This window comes from Quercus robur, chromosome 1, assembly GCF_932294415.1.
Source record: "Quercus robur chromosome 1, dhQueRobu3.1, whole genome shotgun sequence".
NCBI lineage: Eukaryota > Viridiplantae > Streptophyta > Magnoliopsida > Fagales > Fagaceae > Quercus > Quercus robur.
The window spans coordinates 48,750,283-48,772,494 of record NC_065534.1 but is presented as its reverse complement, the minus strand read 5'-3'; the positions used below and the strand labels follow the sequence as shown (position 1 = coordinate 48,772,494).

The 22,212-nt window shown below is 42.0% G+C and overlaps 3 protein-coding genes across 3 annotated transcripts; 1 reads left to right on the top strand and 2 right to left on the bottom strand.

The window, feature by feature from the left end:
* Positions 1-4,077: 4,077 nt before the first annotated feature.
* On the bottom strand, positions 4,078-5,220 carry LOC126712737 (uncharacterized). The gene is made up of 2 exons (XM_050412190.1): positions 5,020-5,220; positions 4,078-4,428 (listed from the first exon to the last, which is right to left on the bottom strand). The coding sequence occupies exons 1-2, from the start codon at positions 5,218-5,220 to the stop codon at positions 4,078-4,080; spliced, it is 552 nt and encodes a 183-aa protein (XP_050268147.1).
* Positions 5,221-7,985: 2,765 nt separating this feature from the next.
* On the bottom strand, positions 7,986-8,570 carry LOC126712728 (uncharacterized). Its single transcript, XM_050412183.1, has one exon. The coding sequence runs from the start codon at positions 8,568-8,570 to the stop codon at positions 7,986-7,988; it is 585 nt and encodes a 194-aa protein (XP_050268140.1).
* A 10,664-nt stretch (positions 8,571-19,234) lies between these two features.
* Positions 19,235-19,669, top strand: LOC126712721 (uncharacterized). The gene has a single exon (XM_050412170.1). The coding sequence runs from the start codon at positions 19,235-19,237 to the stop codon at positions 19,667-19,669; it is 435 nt and encodes a 144-aa protein (XP_050268127.1).
* Positions 19,670-22,212: the final 2,543 nt, after the last annotated feature.

The window sequence follows — 22,212 nt, the reverse complement described above, 5'->3', positions numbered from 1 at the left end:
TTTTTACTTTCCGCAATGAATCTTCAATCAAAGTGCTTCCGTCTACCTTATTAACGCTGCCTTCCATCTACTTGGTGCGACCGTCAGCCACACCTTCCTTACTATTCTCTCCAACTGGTAAGTATTTTTTATTTTTATTTTTTTTTATGTTGAATTCCCTTACAACTTATTTAAATTTTGCACACCTGTCGTCTATGTGAACCCATCAGAGTCTTAGGGTTTATTTGTCACGTGTAGGTGACATGTCTAGTGCGTCGAGTGAGCAATCGTGTGTTCGCGAAGGAGCGGGCTACGATGAGGTGTTTTCGACAGGTTAGGACGACCCCGGCACCTCAAGTGATGAATCCGTTGGCCACCTCACCTTCCATAAAGGATTAGGATTTGGACATGGAGGGGTCAGAGAGTAACTCCAATGACGGTTAAGCTGGTGTTGAACCCCCCACTCAATCTGTCATAGGTCCTGATGGACTTAGGGAGTTTATCTTGCTTCCATTGTGGACGGTCAATGATTTCATTTCTTCCATCAAACAAACACACTTTGATACTCTTAGGGATAAGTATCAGATACCTGTCCACATACCCATTCGTCTACCTTACAAGTCTGAGAAGTTTACTATAGGGGTGTTGATGATGTTAGAGTATACGAGAAAATGCTGAAAGCATGACTCAAATTCCCATTGAGTGCTCTTCACTATCGTCTTCTTCAATACTTAGGGCTGGTCGTCACCCAAATCTCCTCGAATGCCTGGAGGGTTTTCCTAGGCGTGGAAGTTTTATACGGGATGATGTCTGACGGGGTGCATAGGTTGACAGTGGAAGAGTTTTTCCATTGTTACCGTCCGTCTGAGATCACCTAGTCTAAGGGTATGTACAATTTCTTACCGAGGAGTCCGTTACTTAGGTTAGTATGTGAGACACCAGATTCCAACAGAAACTAGAAAAGTCGTTACTTTTTCATCCAAGGGGATGACTGGATGTGTCATCTCGACGACCATGAATACATGCCTCTAGAAAAAACTTGGGGTATAATGCCCCCGTCTGGTTGGTGTCCATTTGTCTTAGGTTCCATTCTTTAAGTTGCTTTGTTTAATGTTCTAACCGTCCCTTATTCCAGCTCGGGACCATCCAGAAATCTCCCTTGAGTAGTGGAGTTTTTGGAAAAGATCCTCAAGACCACCAAGCTGTCGGAGAGGATGTGGGCTAAACTAGTTACTTTAGACACTCTTAATTGGTACTGTGACGGTCTAGAACCTAAAGAAGCTGCCCGTCGCTACGATCGCCAAGTGCGCAAACGTAAGCTCATTACTCTGGCTTTTCTTTTTTTATTTTTATTTTAATACTTAGTAGTTGTATAACTCTTTATCCATCCATCTTCAGAAATGGAAGATAGTAGGAGACGGGGCTAAATCAAACAGCAGACTGTTGCTAAGAAAAAACAGGAGGGGAGCTTACCCCCTAAGGCAATGGGTCAGGCTAATCCGTTAACCAAAAGGATGCTGTTGGAGAAGGTGGACCATCCACCCAAGAAGCCTAAGGTGGGGACGGGGCCTAACTTTGGTGAGACTTCAGCCAAGTTGCCCTCTAAGCCTGGCCCGGGGATGGGGAAAGGCATGATGAAGGGCTATGTTCTCATCAACGAAGAGCACCTCGTCCTCCTTCGTGAGGACTCAAGTTATGTGCTTAAGTAGCTCTCATCCATCATTAAGGACGATGACTACTTGGACTTGGGTAATCACGCTACAGAGGCCATGGGGGAGATGGACCTCTCTAGCCTGGCATAAGTATATCTATCTGTCACTGTTCTTTGTCCCGTCCTATTGTCATCTTGCTCTAAACTTTGTCTCTATTTCTTGCAGGGGGTGGTTATGATGAAAGGGCTTATGGATCGTTGTGTATCCCATGAGACAGTACTAGGCCGTTTGAAAGAGAAGCTGGGTGCCAAGGAGACAGAGGTACAGGAGCTGTTGGCCTGGAATGATGTCCAAATAGAGAAGCTTGACCTGACCAAATAGCTCTTAAAGGAGTCGGAGGCACAAGTTGAAGCGTTGAAAAAAATTCTTAAGGACAAAGAGGTAGAGATCTTGGAGGCTAAGAGTCAACTCCGTCATGCTAAGGATGTTGCGATAAGGGAATATCGTGACTCCGAAGACCACCTAAGGGAGCTCGGCGGCTCCTTTGCTGATGGTTTTTATGATTGCATCCCTCAGGTCAAAGCCTCTTTCCCTAACCTCGACCTCTCCCATACCTCCATTGATGCCCAACCCCCGACCCTAGCTCAACTCGTCTCTTCTGTGGGTACCGACGACTTATTTGCTAATGACCCTGTGACAAAACCTCTTGGTGACGGAGAGACTCCTTCTGTAGATCAAGCCAAACCTTTTGGTGATGAAGCTCGTCCATTTGAGGAGGACCCAACAGTTGAAGGGAAGGACGGAGAGGACCCCGTGGTATAGGAGTAGTCTTTACTTTTTTTCTTTTTTTACTTGGTTTTGTTTTTCTTATTCAAATGTAAAGATCTTTTGGAAGAACAACATTTATGTTAATTTAACTGTTGCTTATTGCTTTGTATGTAGACTTTTTCCCTTTATGGGCCTTTATAATATTTTGATTATGTGCTTTACAAGATATCCGTCTATTTTGGACTCAATATCTGTAGATTAATTCTTGGGATGAATCCGTCCAGTTTGTGGTTTCATGAATATAGATCATTGGTCAGGATGAGTCTGCCCATTTTGTAGACTAAACAAATATATGTCAATCATGTAGGACAAACCCATCCACTTTATGAACAGGATGGACTTGAGTCATCCCTTTAGGATGATCTCGTCCACCTTATGGATTGGTTTAAATATGAGTTCTCTTTAAGGTGAATACATCCACTATGTGGACTAGATAAACTTGAGCTATCCTGATGGAATGAACCCGTCCACTTCATGGACTTGTTTAAATATAAGTTATTTCTTTAAGATGAATTCGTCCACTATGTAGGCTGGGTAAACTTGAGTCATCCCTTTGGGATGAACCCGTCCACATTATGGACTTGTTTAAATATTAGTTATTTCTTTAAGATGAATTTGTCCACTATGTGGACTGGGTAAACTGGAGTCATCCCTTTGGGATGAACCCGTCCACTTTATGGACTTAATAATTTCAATTCACCCTTTTGGGATGAGTCTGTCCCCTTTAGGCTTAATGATCATGTAGAAATGTAGATAGCATACACATGGCATTCTGAATAACTCCTCTTATTGTGATGAATACGCATATATAAATTTTCTTTTGAAATTTTCTTGTTTAAATATTAGTTATTTCTTTAAGATGAATTTGTCCACTATGTGGACTGGGTAAACTGGAGTCATCCCTTTGGGATGAACCCGTCCACTTTATGGACTTAATAATTTCAATTCACCCTTTTGGGATGAGTCTGTCCCCTTTAGGCTTAATGATCATGTAGAAATGTAGATAGCATACACATGGCATTCTGAATAACTCCTCTTATTGTGATGAATACGCATATAGAAATTTTCTTTTGGAAAACTAAAAATCTGCTCTTCAGGCTTAAAAGGAATAAAAATTTAACTAAAAAGTAATAAATTGGAAATGAGGAGTATTGTCGTCCATGCTACTGTCTACTAGTAGTACTTCTTCAGGTGCTCAATATTCTAGGGGTGGTGCAACTTCTGCCCATCTAGTGTCTCCAGGTGGTAAGTTCCCTTCCTATGCCATGATGCGATTCTGTAAGGTCCTTCCCAATCAGGTCCTAGTTTTCCCTGGGAGGTGTCCTTCACCCTGCCTGTTACCCTTCTTAGGACAAGATCTCCAACCTGGAAGTCCCTATGTCTGACCCTAGAGTTGTAGTGCTTGGCCATGAGGTCTTGGTATCGTGCTAACCTTTGCTCAGCCATTGCTCTGACCTCGTCCACCAGATCAAGCTATAGGCACATTGCTTCATCATTTCTACCCTTTTCATGGTTTCCTACTCTGTAGTTTGTGAGCCCAACTTCAGCTGGAATGATCGCGTCGCTTCCATATACTAGTTGAAATGGTGTCTCTCCTGTAGTTGTCCTTACCGTCGTCCTATACGCCCATATGACTTGGCAATTCCTCTAGCCATATACCCTTTTCCCCCTCGAGTCGGGTCTTGATGATTTTGAGCAAGGATCGGTTCGTGACCTTAACTTGTCCATTGGCTTGAGGGTGGGCAAGAGATGAGTAGTGATTCTTGATCCCTAGTTGTGAGAAAAAGTCTCTGAATGCGTTGTTGTCGAATTGCTTCTCGTTGTCTGAGACCAGTACTCTAGGTATACCATACCTGTAGACGATGTTCTTCCATACGAAGCTTTGCATATTTTTCTTCGTGATGGTGGTCAGTGCTTCGGCTTCCACCCACTTGGTAAAGTAGTCTATACCGACCACCAGAAATTTCAACTGTCAAATTGCTGTTGGGAATAGGCCCATGATGTCTAATCTCTATTGCATGAAAGGCCATGGTGCCGTCATTAGAGTGAGTTCTTCTGACGGCCGTCAGATGAGGTTGGCAAACCTTTGGCACTTGTCACATGTTTTGACGTAAGCAATGGCATCCTTCTGTAGGGTAGGCCAATAGTATCCTGCCCAGATGAGTTTGTGCACTAATGATCGTGACCCAGAATGGTTCTCGCAGATTCCCTCATGGACTTCTCGCATGACATAGTCTGCCTCCTCAGAGATGAGACATCTTAGATACGGTCGGGAGAAACCCTTTTTGTATAAAACGTCTTTAATTAGAGTGAAACCTGCAGCTTCCTTGTCATTAGGCAGAACGTCGTCCTTTAGGTAGGAGGTTATTGGTGTCGTCCAATAGTTTCCGGAACCTATTTCTTGCACACTGATGCCGTTTATTAATGGTGAGATTTGAACGAAGGATAGTACCTGACTGAGGATGAGCATATGCTTCGCCGATGCAGCTTTAGCAAGACAGTCGGCGTTCTCGTTTTCCTCCCTTGGTATTTGAACAAATTTCACTTAGAGGTTGCTTACTCGATTCTTCACTTGCTCAAGGTACTTCTTCATCCATTCGTTCTTGTAGTTATAGTTGCCATTAACTTGTCTAGTTACTACCTGGGAATCGGAGTACACAACCATATTTGCAGCTCCTACCGCTTTGGTGAGATCTAGTCCTGCTACCAAAGTTTCGTACTCTGCCTCGTTATTGGTCGTAGGAAAATCAAGACGGACCATGCATTCGACCTTATCCCCTTATGGGCTGTGAAGTACCACACCAGCTTCGCCTGCTTGCTTGTTGGAAGATCCATCCGTGTGGATGCTCCATTGTGGGCTCGATTCTGCCCCTTGGTCTTCCATAAGAGTGAACTTTGCTATGAAGTCAGCAATCACGTGGTCGATACTGTATGTTGAACTCTCTCAACTCAATCGCCTATAACGCCATCCGTCCTGCAGCTTCAGGGCTACTCAATGCCCTTTGTAGGGGCTTGTCTGTTAGGACGGTTGCAGTGTGTGCTTGGAAATATGGCTTGAGCTTTCTCGCCATAGTTACCAAGGCAAACGTGAGTTTTTCCATCAGCGATCACTTGCCCCTTTATAGCTGTACGTGGTCGATACTGTATGTTGAACTCACTCAACTTAATTGCCCATAACGCCATCCGTCCTGTAGCTTCAGGGCTGCTCAATGCCTTTTACAAGGGTTTGTTTGTTAGGACGATTGCAGTGTATGCCTAGAAATATGGCTTGAGCTTTCTCGCTGCAGTTACCAAGGCGAACGTGAGTTTTTCCATCGGGGGGTATCTCTCTTCCGCTCATCAGAGTGCTCGACTGGTGAAGTACATGGGTTTCTACACCTTGTTCTTTTCTCTAACTAAAGCCGCGCTGACAGTGGCTGGGGAGACGACTAGGTATAGGAACAATTCTTCCCTTAGTTTGGACGGGTTGAGTAGTAGCAGGGAGAAAAGATATGCTTTCAGGTCTTCGAATGCTTGTTAACACTCGGTTGTCCATTCAAAGGACTTTTTCAATTTGCAGAAGAAAGGCAGGCACTTATTCGTTGCTTTTGAGACGAACCTATTCAATGCAGCTATCATATCGTTCAAGCTTTGTACCTCCTTGACGGTCTTCAACGAGGTCAACTCCATTATGGCCTGTATCTTATCTAGGTTGACCTCAATACCTCTTTGGGATACCATGAACCTAAAGAATTTTCCTGCCGCCACCCCGAATGCACACTTGCTTGGATTCAGTTTCATGTTATAAGACCGAAGGGTGTCGAAGGTCTCTTGGAGGTCGTTCAAATGGTCGTCTTCTAGTATGCTTTTTACTAGCATGTTGTCTACGTAAATTTGCACATTCCTCCTAATCTAATGTGCGAACATTTTTTTCATTAACCTTTGATACGTGGCTCCCACGTTCTTGAGTCCGAACGACATTACTTTGTAGTAGAAAAGACCTTGGCTAGTGACAAATGAAGTCTTCTCGTGATCGGCCTCGTCCAGCTTAATCTGGTTGTAACTAGAGATTGCATCCATGAAGCTTAGTAACTGGTGTCTTGCTGTTGAATCCACCAAGATGTCAATCCACGAGAGAGGATATCTATCATTCGGGCAGGCCCTATTTAGGCCCGTGAAGTCCATGTACATCCTCCACTTTATGTTGGCTTTCTTGACCATCACCACGTTGGCCAGCTAGTCGAGGTAATACACTTCTTGCATGAAGTCCGCTTCTTGTAACTTGCGCACCTCATCTGCTATGGATTTGTCTCGTTTTTACATAAACACTCGTTTTTTCTACCAGATCGAAGGGAAAGAGGATGATACGTTCAACTTATGGACTACGATCGACAGATCAATTCCAGGCATGTCCTTATGGCTCCAGGCAAATACGTTCTAGTTTTCCTTTAGGAATGTTGTGAGTGCCTGATGGACTAGTGGGCTAGCCAGAGTGTTGATCCTGGTTGTTCGTTTAGGCCTAGAATCGTTATGGAGTACTTCTTCCAGTCCTTCCACTGGTTCTGCCACCGTCCGCTGATCCTCTATACACATAGTTTGCAAATGATCGTCCATTTCCAGCATGGCGATGTAGCATTCACGCTTCGCCACTTGATCTCCTCTTACTTCTCCCACTTCGTACTAGGTGGGGAACTTGATCATCAAATGGTAGGTTGAAGTTATGGCCTTCCATGAATTCAAAGTAAGGCGACCCAATATGGCATTGTAAGCGGATGAACAATCAACAACCAGGAGTGTAACATCCTTGGTGATCTGCTGTGGGTAATCTACAACTGTTACAGGCAGAGTGACTACTCCTAGGGGGTGTACCCTTGTCCCTATGAATCCGATGAGTGGCGCGTTAATTGGAATCGGTCGTTCTCTATCAATCCTCATCCACTGGAACGCTAGGTAGTAGAGGATGTCAGCAGAGCTCCCATTATCCACAAGGACTTAGTGGGTGTTGTAGTCCCCTACCTATATGCTAACTACGAGTGCATCATCGTGTGGGTGGTGGAGACGCCTGACTTCTTCCTCTGTGAACCCAATTGCAAGGTTGTCAATCTATGCCATCTTCAGGGTGAAGCCTGTCAACTAGACGTTTTGAACCATCCATAGGTAGGTTTTGCGAGCCTTCTTGGATGATCTAGATGCTGAGGTTCCCCCTACGATCATTCTTATGTCTCCTAGTGGGGGTCTGGGATGCTCGTTTTTTCTCTAGACAGGTTGCTTTTGAGGCTGGTTCGTCCCTTCCTTACCGATGAACCTCTGTAATTTCCCTTGCCTGATAAGAGTTTCTATCTGCTGCTTTAAGTCATAGCAATCGGATGTATCATGACCGTGATCGTGGTGGAAATGGCAGTACTTGTCTCTAGACCTCTTGCTAGGGTCTCTCTTCAACTTGCCAGGGAATGTCAGGGCTTTTTCATCCTTGATTTGCATTAGGACTTGATCAATTAGAGTGTTCAGAGGGGTGAAGCTTGTGAATCTTCTGGTGGGAGGCTTGGATCATCTATCTTCCCTTCTATCTCCTGTCCTGGCAATCTTTCGCCCCCTTTCTTGTCGTGCTTCCTCCAGTCTTTCTCTCTTCTTAGGTTTCTCTTTGCAAGCCAACAGGGCATTTTCTGCATTCATGTACTTAGTAGCCTTGTAAAGTACATCTGACATAGTCTTTGGGTCATTTTTGTATAAAGAAAATAAAAACTTACCCTTTTGCAGCCCATTCGTGAATGCGGCCACAAGTACCTTGTTGTCAGCTTCATCGATTGAGAGGGCCTCTTTGTTAAAGCAGGCTTTGCAAGGCCTCAGGGTCTCATCCTCCCGTTGCTTAATACTTATCAGACATGTAGTGGACTTCTTATACCTATGTCCCCCGATAAAGTGTAAGGCAAATTGGGTGCTCAACTCCTTAAAGGTACTAATGGAGTTGGGTGTCAACTTGCTGAACCAAACTCTTGCGGGGCCCTTCAACGTAGTGGGGAAGGCCTTGTACATGATCTCGTCTGCCACTCCTTGCAGGTGCATTAGGGTCTTGAAAGACTCTAAGTGATCTAGGGGGTCCTTAGATCCATCGTAGCTTTCCACCTGTGGCATACGGAACTTAGGTGGAAGGGGGAACGAAGTGACAGGTGCGGTGAACAGTGAATCAATTCAATGGACTAAGTCATTGAGGTCGCTAGACACTCGTCCTCGAAAGGCATTCATCATGAAGTCCATCCGGTCCTTCATCATCTGCATCTCTGCAACCATGTGAGGTGGAGCCGTATCTGTGGCGGATTGACGGCTCGTGTCCTGTTGCTCTGGTTTGCTTGGGGCATTGCTACCTTTTGGCCCCTCTTGGTCCCTTCTTTTAGTGCTGGTGCCCTTTTGGTCTTCCTCCTAAATGTTCAACCCTGCATTCTTTTGGCGCAGCTACTCCTCTAGATCATGGTTTTGCTTGGTGAGGCATTCTACAGTAGCAGCGAGAGTTTGAACCTGTCTCTCGAGGGTGGCGGCATGTGGTTCGTCTCCTTGAACATTGTTGGTGGTCGTCATCGAGCGAGTGAGCACCATGCAACTATTTGTTTGGGAAGTGGTAGTATGGCTTACAAGTCGCATCTCTTTCCCACAAACGGCGTCAACTAATGATACCAAAAATCGTCAGTGAGTTATACAGTCCTCACGTGCTCAAGACAATACCTGCGCAACACAAAAAAAGAAGACCTTAAGAGAGTACCAGTGTGGTATTGGCCAAAGATCTAGCTAAAAAACATATAGTTGCTGCCGATTTGAACCTCTGGCAGTATATTTTCAGCTTTGACTGACCCGACCGCTGGCCAACCGGGTCCGATCCGACTTGACCCATGGGTTTTTGCGGTTGGCGGCGGGTCTTCTCGTCGGAAACCCGATGTCATTGGGTCAGTCTCGGGTTGGGCATAAACCCGACCCGGACCGACCATTGGACACCCCTATACATGACTAACCAATCGATGCATGGATCTAAGTACATGACCAACATACCAGCTTGAGGAATATGTTGGCTGCAAACTTCTTCAGTTCATCCAAACGATGAAGATCAAGAAGTTCCTTGGTTACAAAACCCTTAGCGCAAAGACATAGCAGCTTCTATAAAGCATATGATGAATTAGGGCAATTGTCTCCGGTCACAATTTGCATGCACAATCAATTTGCATTGAGTTGCATAACCTTACATTACCTTTGACGGCCCTTAAAATAATCCTTATATATGTCTAGGGTTGTGAGAAAAAAGACCCCACACAAAGAACTTAGATATGCGTGAAAAATAGATCTAGAAATCTGAATTTCGTAATTCTCAATAAGATATTGTTTCTGTCGAGTAGCTGTTGAGTACAAGCATTAAACATCGATAGATATTATCTGTTGAGATATCTGTCGAGCTTTAATGAACAACAGTTCTTCACTTGTTTCTTGGAAAAACTTGCATGACTTCAATACTAGACTTAAACTCTTGTTCCTTGAAGTACTAAACTCATCTTAGATTTACCCAATTACAAGTAAAGTGCATTTTATCAAAGGATTAACCAATTTACAATAACATATATTCTAACAAATTCCATATATGTCCTAACACTTAATCTGTCTTCCATTTGACTTATCTGAATGTATTTAAGTTGTTCGTTGGAACCTTTTTATATTAAGACAAAAATGGCAAATAGAAGCATAAGTTATAGAATTCAACTGAATATTGTGTTCTAGGCCTTCTTGGACTACCTCAATCAATATTAGCTAGGCCATAATGAAGGGAGAGACAGCACGCAAGGAGAAATTGATCAAAACAAGCTTAGAGTAGCCTTCGTAAGAAAATAAGTTGTATACAGAATTCCCAAGGAAAACATGTAGCAAAGAAACAAGAAAAAATTCCTAAAAAGTGATTAGGAATTTTAGGAATTTTCCTATGATTAATAATGAAGCAGAATACGAAGCTTTGATAGCAGGAATGGACCTTGCGAAAGCAGCAGGGGCTGAAAACATGATTGTACACTGCGATTCCTAAGTTGAAACCAATCAGGTTAAGGGCAACTACGAGTGCGAGAATGGAAGGATGAAGAAGTACCTCGAGGAGGTGAAGGGTCGAATTCGCAGTCTTCGACTCAAATTCGTCCAAATCCCAAGGGAGGAGAACGAGTGTGCTGATCGACTGGCTAAGGCTGCCTCAGCCAAACACATGCTCGTACCCAATCAAGTATTATCTTTCTTCCAAGTCTCATCGCTTATAGATGATGGTACGAATGTGCAGGAGATAGGTTCTGAAAGCAATTGAACCACGCCATTAGTCTCCTACCTAAAGAACGGCATGCTACTGGACGAAAAGAACGCCGCAAGGAAGTTGAAGGTCCAAGCATTGCGATTTGTTCTAATAAAGGACGTATTGTACAAATGAGGCTTCTCCCGCCTGTGCCTAAGGTGTTTAGGCCTCGAGGAAGCAGAGTACGTCATGTCATGAGGGGATTTGCGGAAACCACTCGGGGGCACGATCATTAGTGCACAAGCTGATTCTAGCAGGATACTACTGGCCCACCATGCAAAAGAACGCGTAAGCTTATGTCAAAGCCTACGACAAGTGTCAAAGGTTCAGCAACGGCATCAAACGACTGTCCGAGGAACTCACCCCTATGATGGTCCCATGGCCATTCGCTCAATGGGGGTTAGATATCATGGGTCCCTTCTGCTCACAACTAGGGATTCAAAACCATTACTCGTCGCTCGCCCACTCACAGGCCAACGGACAGGTTGAAGTCACGAACCAATCCTTACTTAAAATTATCAAGACTCAGCTTGAGGGGGCAAAAGTTATATGGCCTGAGGAGCTGTCGAGCGTACTATGGGCTTATAGAACAACAGTTAGAACACTTACAGGAGAGACGCCGTTTTGGCTAGCATATGGAAGCGAGGCGGTCATCCCAGCTGAAGTCAGACTCACAAGCTACAGGGTGGACAATCACAACGAAGGGAGGAACGACGAGGCTATGCATCTGCAGCTCAATTTATTGGACAAGGTCATAACGACAGCTGAACAAAGACTCGCATGTTATCAGGATCTCATGGCCAAACACTACAACTCAAGGGTTAGACATAGAGACTTCCAGGTCGGATACCTCGTCTTGTGGAAGGTAATGGGTGCTGCCCGAGACCCTACCCAAAGGAAGGTCGGCCCCAACTGGGAAGGACTTTACAGAATTACATCATGGCAAAGGAAAGGCACCTACCACCTTGAGATGCTAGATGGACGAAAGCTGCACCATCCATGGAACACCGAGCACTTAAGGAAGTACTACCAATAGATGATAGTGTGGAAAGCAACATCCATCAGATTTCCAGTTTACTTTTTAGTTAGTTTTTGCTACATTTTTCAGTTTCTCAGTTCACTATTTAGACAATTTATTTTTTTCTACAATGATTTTTAAGTATCTTTTTAAGCTTCTCCCTAGAGAATTACCCTCCTACGAATGAATGATTTACATAATAAGAGGAGTACTTAGATATGACAAGTGAGTTTTTTCTATGAAATTTTATCAAGCCCACAAAGTGGACGATTCATCCAAGAAGGATGGAATAATTAGGTCCATAGAATGGACGGATTCATCCAAGAAGGATGGAATAACCAAAGTACACAAATTGGACGAATTCATCCAGGAAGGAGAAAATATTATTGAGTCCATATATTGGACGAATTCATCCGTGAAAGATGGAAGAAGTCCACAAGATGGATGGCTCATCCCAGGAGGGTGAAAATATCATTAAGTCCAACAAGTAGACGGGTCTGTTATTAATAGACGAATTTATTACAAGGTCCAATAAAATGACGGTTCATCCCAGGAGGATAAAACATTCTAAAGCCCGTGAAAAGGACAAGTTATTAAGTCCTTAAATTAGACGGATTCATCCAGGAAGGATAAAAATATTATTAAGTCCATGTAATGGATGCATTCATCCTAGGAAGGTGACATGTTATCAAGTCACAAGTGGACGGGATCATTTTTGGTAAAATAGATGGGTCTAGGACACGTCAAATTAAAAAGCCCATAGTGGACAAATCCATCAAAACATATGACCATCTACAAGATGGGTATAAGAGCTTGTTAAAATAAAGTAACGTCCACAAGATAGACGGGTTCAACAGAACGGACCTGTTATAATCATGAATAAACTATAAAGCTAGCAGATAAGCATAAAAAGTATAAAAGAGTGGTACCATCACGTAAAAAGCCCTCAAAGGGAAATGTTTACATGCCACCAATGACGGATAAGTTGAAAGATTGTTCCCCAAATAATTACAGTTTCATTAAAAAATATATATATATATATATTACTGAGGTGGGGGGTGTTTTCAACATTCTCTTGGACAACGTTCTCGGGCTGACGAGCATCATCCTCGATGGACTGGGCTTGGCCTTGAACAGGAGCTGACTCTCCGTCACCAAGAGCTGCGTCATCAGCAAACAGATCCTCTGTACTCTCAGAGACAATGGGATGAGCGGTAGCTTGGGCTTGGGTATCAATATTGAATTGAGAAAAGTCAAGGTCAGGATAAGCTTTCTTGACCTGACGAAGAGCGTCATCGAAGTCGTCCGCATTGGAAGTCTCGAGCTCCTCAAGGAGGGCATCAGAGTTGCGATATTCACGGATCGCTGCCTCCTTTGCCTGACGAATTTGGTCCTTGGCATCCTTGATCTCTTTCTCTTTATCCACCAGGACCTTCTCATCGTCTCCATGTGTTACTCAAGTTCTTTCTTGACCTTCTTTGAAGTGTCAAATTTTTTCTCCATGCCAACCTTCCAAACCTTAAGACCGTTCAACTCGTCCTCCGTCTCGTTGGCCCTCACCTTTACACGGTGCAGCGCCGTCTCCTGGTTCAGGCACCGTCCCATTAGCCTCTTCATCATTACCATCGCCTGAAAACAAAGGTGGCTAGAGATGGAGGTAAGTGGAAGGGAAGGATAGGAAGTGGATGGACATAACTTACCTGAGCAATACAAAAGAGCCCCGTCTCCCCCATGGCCTCTGTTGCATGGTTGCCTAAGTCCTCATAGTCGTCGGGAGAGATGATGGACGAAAGCTTTTCCAAAGCATATTTAGGATCCTCTCGGAGGAGGACGGGTGGCTTCTCGGGGACAGTAGACGGGCCATTCATCAAGCCTTTACCCCTTCCTTACCCAACGGGGGTAATCGTTTTCTTGCCCTCAGCCTTCAGCCCCATGACGAGTTCCAGGGTAATTTTGGGTTTCTTGGGTAGATGGTCTTGCTTCTCCAGCAGCTTCCTTTTGGTAGACGAGTCGGACGAACCCATCCCCTTGGGAAGTTGACCTTCCTCCTGTTTCTTCTTGGCTGCCTGTTGTTTGACAAAGGCCCTCCTCTTGGCAGCGTCCATCTCTACAAAAGTGGATGGACATTCTTAGCTACATAGTAAAAGATTAAAGAATCAAAAACCATGTTAGCAACGGGCTTACGTTGGCGGATTTGAAGGTCATAGCAACGGGCGGATGTTGTGGGCTCTGGTCTGCCACAATACCAAAAGAGGGTGTCAAGGGTTACCAATTTGGCCCATGTTCTTTCCTCTAGCTTAGTTTTACTGAAAATCCTTTCCAAAAAACTCCACTGCTCTAATGAGACTTGTGGTTGCTCCCGGACTACAAAAGAGGACGGTTAAAGTAACATGGTAAAAAATAAAATTTTACAACCTAAATATGGACAGGTACATACCAGACGGGGCATTATGCCCCATGTTATGTCAACGGGCATATACTCATTGTCTTCAGGATGACACATCCACTCGTCACCCTCCATAAAAAAGTACCTACTCTTCCAGTTCCGGTTGGAGTCTGGGGTTTCACACACAAGCCTCAGCAATGGGCTTCTAGGCACAAAGTTGTACATGCCCTTTGATTGGACAATCTTAGCTGAATGGTAACAGTGAAAGAACTCTTCCACTTTCAACCTCCTTGTTCAATCTAACATGGCCTTGTACAGAACCTTAACACCAAGGAAGACTCTCGAAGCGTTGGGAGATATCTGGGTAACGGCCAAACCTAGGTGTTGGAGAAGGTAACGGTGGAGTGCACTAAGGGGGAATCTGAGCCCAGCCTTCAGCATTTGCTCATATACCCCAACACCCTCGTAATAACATTTCTCCAATTTGTAGGGTAGACGAAGGGGTATGTTGACGGGTATTTGGTACTTCTCTCTAAGTGTTTTGAAATGAGGTTTTTTGATTGTGGAAGTGAAATCATTGACTGTCCATATAGGAAACATTATAAATTTCCTAAGTCCATCAGGACCTATGATAGATTGGACTGGGGGATCAGCATCAACTAGGCCATCACTATGACCATCCTCTAACTTATCTATCTCCTCATCCCTTGAAGGAGAGGTGGCTGATGAGTCCCGATCTTCACTTGAAGTGCTAGGGTTGTTTTGTCCTAACGGGTACACTTCATCGTAGTCCGCCCCTTCGCGGACACACGATTGATTACTTGACGCACTAGACATCTTTTACCTACACGTGATGGGCAAAACCTAAGACACAGATGGATCTATATACAGACGACAGGTATGCAAATGTCTTTCAAAAAAAAAAAAAGGTACTTACCAATTGAAGACGAGCAAAAATGAGATGACGAGCGTGCTAGGTGGACGGTGTGATAGTTTGCCAAAGTAGGCGAGTGCGCTCTAATCACAAATTCGCTGAAGAAAGTAAAAAATGGAAAGGAAGGAAGCTGGTTTATATAGAGAGAACAGCACAGAAGACAAAGGGACGTTTCGTTCCGCAAGATCAGCCACTACAGGAGCGACATGTGTCCTTACAAGCATTAAATGACCCTAGGCTAGGCTGTCAATCTATGCACACTTCCTGGAAAACGAATTTGATACCGTCACTCCACGGATCTGTTCATAAGTGGTGACAGATCCATGGAGTGAGGGGGCAACTGAAGAGGGTAAAATTATGATGACGGATCCATTCATATGGTGGAAGGATCTCGGTGGCGGACGGATCCAAGGTGCATGGGTGCAAGGAGGACGGGTCTCAAGGGCCATGTGGCTTCTACATGATTTAAGTGGCTTCCAAGAAATCCTAAAGGGAAACAACTTGCATCCCACGGCTAATCCTAGTCGATAGAATCCCATTATGGGAAGAGTCCTAGCATAAAAAGGATTTCGTAATACACGCCCATTAATGATAATCTTCCCCGTAAGGAAACGCCTTACTACACAAATAATGGAAGTAGGTTCAACACTACTATAAAAACCTAAAGGCCCCCAGAAAACGAGGTACGCATAATTCCCCCCTAACTCAGACACTCTAGAGTTGTAAGAAATTCTAACTTGACCCTCGGAGGGTACTTGGCCGGCACCACACCAGTGCTCTTTGTTAAGTCTTCTCTTTGTGTGTTGTGCAGGTATTGTCTTGAGCACGTGAGGACCGTGTGACTTACTGGTTGATTTTTCAGCATCATCATTGAGGAAATTTTTGAGTTTATTTTTCATCATTCTTTCAATGGGAAAACCACATACATACAATACAAGAGTAATATTCATGCTTCTGAATAATCCTAATCATATATTGACCAAATAGGAATGTCTATAATATAAAAATCGAACTTTGCGTGTTCCAAGTAGTAATCGATACATTACCCTTATTAGATTCCATAGAATAATTGAGGTTTTACAAGAATCTTATAGTTTCGATTATGATTAGCTCAAGTTGATGTTAAAACTAAATTTTTTCACTAGAATCTACAGGAGATATGGTATCGATTATTGCTTTTACGGGATTTGTATTCGCATAGCATGTCGCCAATAAATGCATACAATATATGTCCAATTTCGTATAAAACGTATATGGGAAAATTTTGCATGATAATATTATTTTATTGATAATTATTAAAATTGGTATTGTTTTGAAATTATTTAAAGATCTAAATTTTTTTTTAAAAAAAATTATGTTTTGAAAATACAATTTTAAGTGTTAAAATCATATTTTAAAATTTCACTTAAAATTCAATCAAATCAGTTTAAATAGTGTTTTCAAACTACCATTTTAAGTGCTAAAATCGTATTTTTAACTTCTTTTTTTAAGTTAGATCTCAAAATAACTTCAAAATAGTGCCAATTTAATTAATTTCCTTTTGCAAATATTTCCTATATATAAATTTTAATTATCTAGCAACAAATGTAACAATTTTAAAGAAGAAACTATTAAAGATTATTACATTGAAGCCAATAACAATTCATTTGTGAAAAGCAAAAAAACACATAGTTAACAAAATGATTTATCACTTTGCTGCACATTAAGCGATAATCAACCACTAATGAGTAAACTATGCATGTTTAAAAAGCTAGGGAGAAAAAATATATTATTCCGTTCAAAAACCTTGATAAAAAAAAAATGAAAAATAAGTTAAACATTTAAACAATGACAAACCCATGTATCTATAAATATGAGATAACAAACTTTGAAAAGAAGATAATTTCTAATCTTTGACCAAGTATCTTTAAACCCTAAGACTATAATCTTTGGACACTTTCTATAAAAATCTTGAAAGTAGAAAAACGTAGATATATCTCACGTTTATATTATAGGGGGCTTAAAGTTTGTTTGTTTGTTTTTTTTTTTTTTTTTTTTTTTCAATTAAAGGAAGGACAAGTTTAGTTACAAAATTGGTTGTATCTTTCAGTTACAATCTTGCTCAATAAAATAAACATTACTACTTATTTTGAGAATCTAATCATTGAATTGCATATTTTTTACTCATGCATGTCAAATTTTGTGTCAATTAGATATTATTTACTATATGATCTATAAGCTTATATTTTATGCATAATTTTAAATTACAAAAAATTATAATTTAAACAATTTATTGATAACATATCTATTGATTTTTAATTTTCTAGAAATTTTGCAAGCATGGAGAATATAAGAAGAAGATGTAATCCAATGGTGGATTTTTCAAAATTCACCTCCAATAAAAAGATATTGAGTATGGTTGTAGTCTTTGGCTACAATAAATTTTGTAGCTAAATTTTGTCCTTAAAGAAAGTATAAGAAGAGTAGTAAGATAAATATTACATGTAGAAAAAAAAAAATTTGGAGAAACATGTAGATAAGTATATGCATGTATTACATGTAAAAAAATGCATTTAAAAGTTCAAAAGCTTATGTGAAACAATATTATTAAATCAATCAAAAAGACAAACATAAAAAAATAATGTAATAAAAAAATAAAAAGAAAAAGAGCAGCGGCATTCCATGATAATCACTTTTTTTTTTTTTTTTTTTATTTATGTGTAAGGTACTTCCAAATGTTTACCCTATCAAAACACTTCAAAATTCAGTTTTTGAAAAATAATAATAATAAACCAAGAAATACTAAACAAAACAAAAGTGCATGTCGGAATGTGTTCATTGCTCTCAACAAGAGCTTTGATTATAGTGTTCCAAGAAAAGCAATTTGGTTTGGGCATTAGGTCGAACACCTTTGTACATGTGAGGATGAGGATCCCTAATCCCATTTAAATGGATTATCAAGATTATTTTCGAGGATACACCTTGGACCTCGGGGGCGAGCATTGGTTAACCACGAGGACGAGCACCAGCTAACCTTGGGGACGAGCATCAACCATGAGAGGCGCATGAAGTTAAAATATCACAGAGGGAAGAAAGTAGACTTGGCACAAGTTATGAGGAGGATGAAGGGAGAAGGGTGTAGAAGCCATCCCCTCCACATTAAATGCATGACAACTACTCCTCTGGCCGTATTAATGGGAAAATGACCTTGAACAGTGATGGCACAACTCAGATTGCAGGGTAGATGCTTACTGGTATGTTCTCGATGAGACAAAAGTCCTGGGAATGCAATCTTAGCCTTCCAAGTGTAGGACTAAGATAATCTATGTGTAAATATAAAAGAAAAATTGAAGATCCTTATGTGGTGGATCCCAGAAAAAAAAGAGAGGGAGAGAACTTTGTAAACAAGACTTGACATATTTTTTCAAGGGAGAAAGAAATACACATATATAAAATAGACATTCCTCGGGCATGATCGAGGATCCTTTTTTCTTCATAATTTGTGATCTTAGTCATTTCATTGGCGTCTTATCTCATTATGGTTAAATTTATCTTGTTAAGTGATCGATATCCAACCCATTCTCTAACAAATCTATTGTAGTGGGCTTATTAGGCCACTATCTAGATCATTCTTGGGCTGTGGACTAACTTGCGTCTTTACAATTGGCACCATCTATGGCGATATTAAGGATACCTGAGTCAGTTTAGTCATGGTGGGTTCAGAGGAGTCAGTGGGATTGCAACGTCAAGATCATTTTCTAAATCTTGAACAAAGAAGAGATCGTGAGGTTAGTGTTCACACAACTCATACCAGTAGGAGTCATTCTAGGAGTGGGATTCATATGTCTCATGGGGAGGATACCAAGAACATGCAGTGGGAGATAGATCATTTACATAGGAAGCTATGTCAGAAACAAAGGAGAGGGTCACTATCAAGCACAGAATCTTCGTCTGATGATAATGATAGTTACAGACCCCGATCAAGGACTCCCCCCAGTGAGTCCTTCTCTTATAAAGAAGAGCACCATCATAGGCAAAGAGCAAAAGCCCAACCTATAAAGGCTTGGGAAATGATGATATGAGCAGGGCTTTGCACCAAATCTCAAAGTCTCCGTTCACTCGGAGGATCGACAGCGCAAACCTTCCTCAACGATTCGCACAACCCATGTTTACCATGTATAATGGTAGAATAGACCCGATGGAGTATGTCAATCATTTTAACCAAAGAATGGTTGTACACTCGAGAAATGAGGCCTTGCTGTGCAAGGTGTTCCCTTCTAGCTTAGGACTAGTTGCAATGAGGTGGTTCGATGGTTTGGAGGAGGGATCAATCAACTCCTTTCAGGAGCTTACTAGGGCCTTTGGAGCCCGGTTTGTCACTTGTAGTAAAGTTCCTCGTCCCCCGGACTCTTTGCTATCTATGACTATGGGAGAAAGTGAGACTCTGAGGACTTACTCAGATAGATATTGGGAGATATTTAACGAGATAGATGGAGATTTTAAAGATGTAGCTATAAGGACATTTAGGGTCGGCTTGCCCACTGAGCATGATTTGAGGAAGTCCTTGATTAGGAAGCTTGCCCAAAGTATGTGGCAGTTAATGAACTGAATTGATGAGTACAAACGAGTAGAGAAGGATCAGCAGCAAGGGAAGGGGAAAGCAAAAGAAATTCCCTAAAACCGAAGAGATTTTAGGTCGAAAAGGTACAACAGCAATCGGCCTAGAAGATATTTTACTAGGCATACTGGGCCTACTACTGCCCAAATGGTTAACACTGTGTTCAGGGAGCTTCTACACCAAATTCTAGGGAAGATAAAGAATGAGCCATACTTTAAGTGGCCAAATAAGATGGGAGGAGATCCCATGAAGCGAAACCAAAGTCTTCATTGTCAGTACCACCAAGACCAAGGACACACTACAGAAGATTGTAGGACTCTATGTGACTACCTTGAGCAGTTAGTCAAAGTTGGGAAATTGAATCAATTCCTATATCAGCCCACTGGGCAAGGGAATCAGGTCGGATCAGTATACCCGAGGAATGCTTACTCAAGACCACCCTTAGGAACAATTAACGTCATTCTTGCTGCTCCAAGTATGACAGGTTCATATCCATCAAGAGTTATGTCAATAGTAAGGCCATATGTTAAGGATTTAACCCCTAATTCTAAGCGTGGAAGAGTAGAAGTCCGACCAGCTTTAAGCTTCTCTGATGAGGATAAAGTTGGAACTTTTCAACTGCATGATGATGCCTTGGTGGTTACCCTCCGGATAGGGGAGTATGATGTGAAGAAAATCTTGGTGGACCAGTGTAGCGGGGCCAAAATCATGTACCCTAACCTGTATGAGAGACTTAAGTTGAAGCTCGAGGATTTGGTCAACTATAACTCCCTTCTGGTAGGGTTTGATGGGAAAATAGTTATCCTAAGGGGCCAGATCAGATTACCTGTCCAAGCAAGGTCAGAGGTGGTGGAAGTAGATTTTATTGTGGTGAATGCATATTCCCCCTATATTGCTATCATGGCAAGGCCTTGGCTTCATGCCATGCGGGTTGTTTCTTCAACTTTGCACTTAAAGGTAAAATATCCCTCAGGGGACCAAGTCGAGGAGCTGGTGGGAAGTCAAGATATGGCCAGGCAATGCCTTGTTATGGCAATTAGACATCAATCTAAGGGTGAATCCTCGGCCACCACAGAAAGGGCCTTGTAGCAATCAAAGGAAATGGAGATGTCCTTAGATGCTGTAGTTGAAGGGGCGAGATGTGAAGAGCTGGAGAAGGTTACCATTGATAATGATGATGATAAGTATTTTTAGGTTGGAGTTCAGTTGCCTCCTTAGGAGAAGGAAGAGTTTATTGCCTTTTTTAGAAAGAAAGTTGATGTGTTTGCTTGGAGTGCTTATGAAGCTCCCAGGGTGGATACAAATTTTATTTGTCATCATCTGAATGTTAATCCGACCGTCACCCCCAAGAAACAACCACCGCGGCACTCTTCTAAAGAGCATTCCGAGGTTGTTAAAGAAAAGGTGGTGAAACTTAAGCGTGCAAGGGCAATAAAAGAGGTTTCTTACCCAGAATGGTTGGCCAACATAGTGGTGGTGAAGAAGAAGAAGAATGGGAAAAGGTGAGTGTGTATGGATTTCACAGATCTAAACAAAACTTGCCCAAGGACCCCTTCTCGATACCTCGGATAGACCAGTTGGTAGATGTAATGGTTGGTCATCCTTAGATGAGCTTTTTAGATGCCTTTTAGGGTACCACTAGATACCATTAGCTCTAGCTGACCAAGAGAAGACTGCTTTTGTAATGCCCACTAGGAACTATTATTACAAAGTGATGCCATTTGGATTGAAGAATGCTAGGTTTACTTACTAGAGGATGATGACAAGAATGTTTGAACACCAACTTGATAAGAATGTTGAAGTTTATATTGATGACATGGTGGTGAAAAAAAAAACAGAGACCAAGCACGTGAATAACCTCGGATATGTTTTTAAGGTGCTGAGAAAGCATAAATTGCGCCTTAATGCTTTTAAGTGTTCCTTTGGAATTAGCTCAAGTAAAGTTTTAGGTTACATGGTTACCTACCATGGGATTGAAGCTAATCCTGATCAAATTAAAGCAATCAATGACTTACAACCTCCTCGAAATCCTAAAAAGGTCCAGAAGTTAATAGGAATGACTACAGCCTTGAACAGATTTATCTCTTGATTCATAGATAGATGTAAACCATTCTTCCAACTCTTGCACAAGTGGAAGGGGTTTGAGTGGAATGAATAATGTGCCCTGGCTTTTCAAAAATTGAAGGATTACCTTTTTCGACCACCCATTATGTCCAGGCCCAAGGAAGAAGAAGTCCTTACATGAAGCGGAAATTCATTATTTACCCTTGGAGAAAGCCATTTTGGTGTGGTTCATACTATGAGAAGGCTCCCTCATTACTTTCAAACTCATACGGTGGTGGCATTAACTCAACTCCCTCTGCAGTCATTGCTCTGAAAGGCTAATTATACAGGAAGAGTTGCCAAATGCCCCTCTTGGGGCATTTGACATAAAATACATGTCTCGGACCTCTATTAAAGGGCAAGTTCTTGCAAATTTGGTGGTTGAGTTTACTGAATCTCTAGCAGTGGAAGAGGTCGAAGAACATAGTTTA

Excerpts from the sequence above, each read along its gene's own strand:
- LOC126712737 (XM_050412190.1), bottom strand. The coding sequence starts at position 5,220 with ATGGTCCGTCTTGATTTTCCTACGACCAATAACGAGGCAGAGTACGAA. Across the intron at positions 4,429-5,019 it reads TTGAGCAAGTGAAGAATCGA|TTGAAATTTCTGGTGGTCGG; the intron begins GTAAGCAACCTC and ends GCAATTTGACAG.
- LOC126712721 (XM_050412170.1), top strand. The coding sequence starts at position 19,235 with ATGTATAATGGTAGAATAGACCCGATGGAGTATGTCAATCATTTTAAC.
- LOC126712728 (XM_050412183.1), bottom strand. The coding sequence starts at position 8,570 with ATGCCACAGGTGGAAAGCTACGATGGATCTAAGGACCCCCTAGATCAC.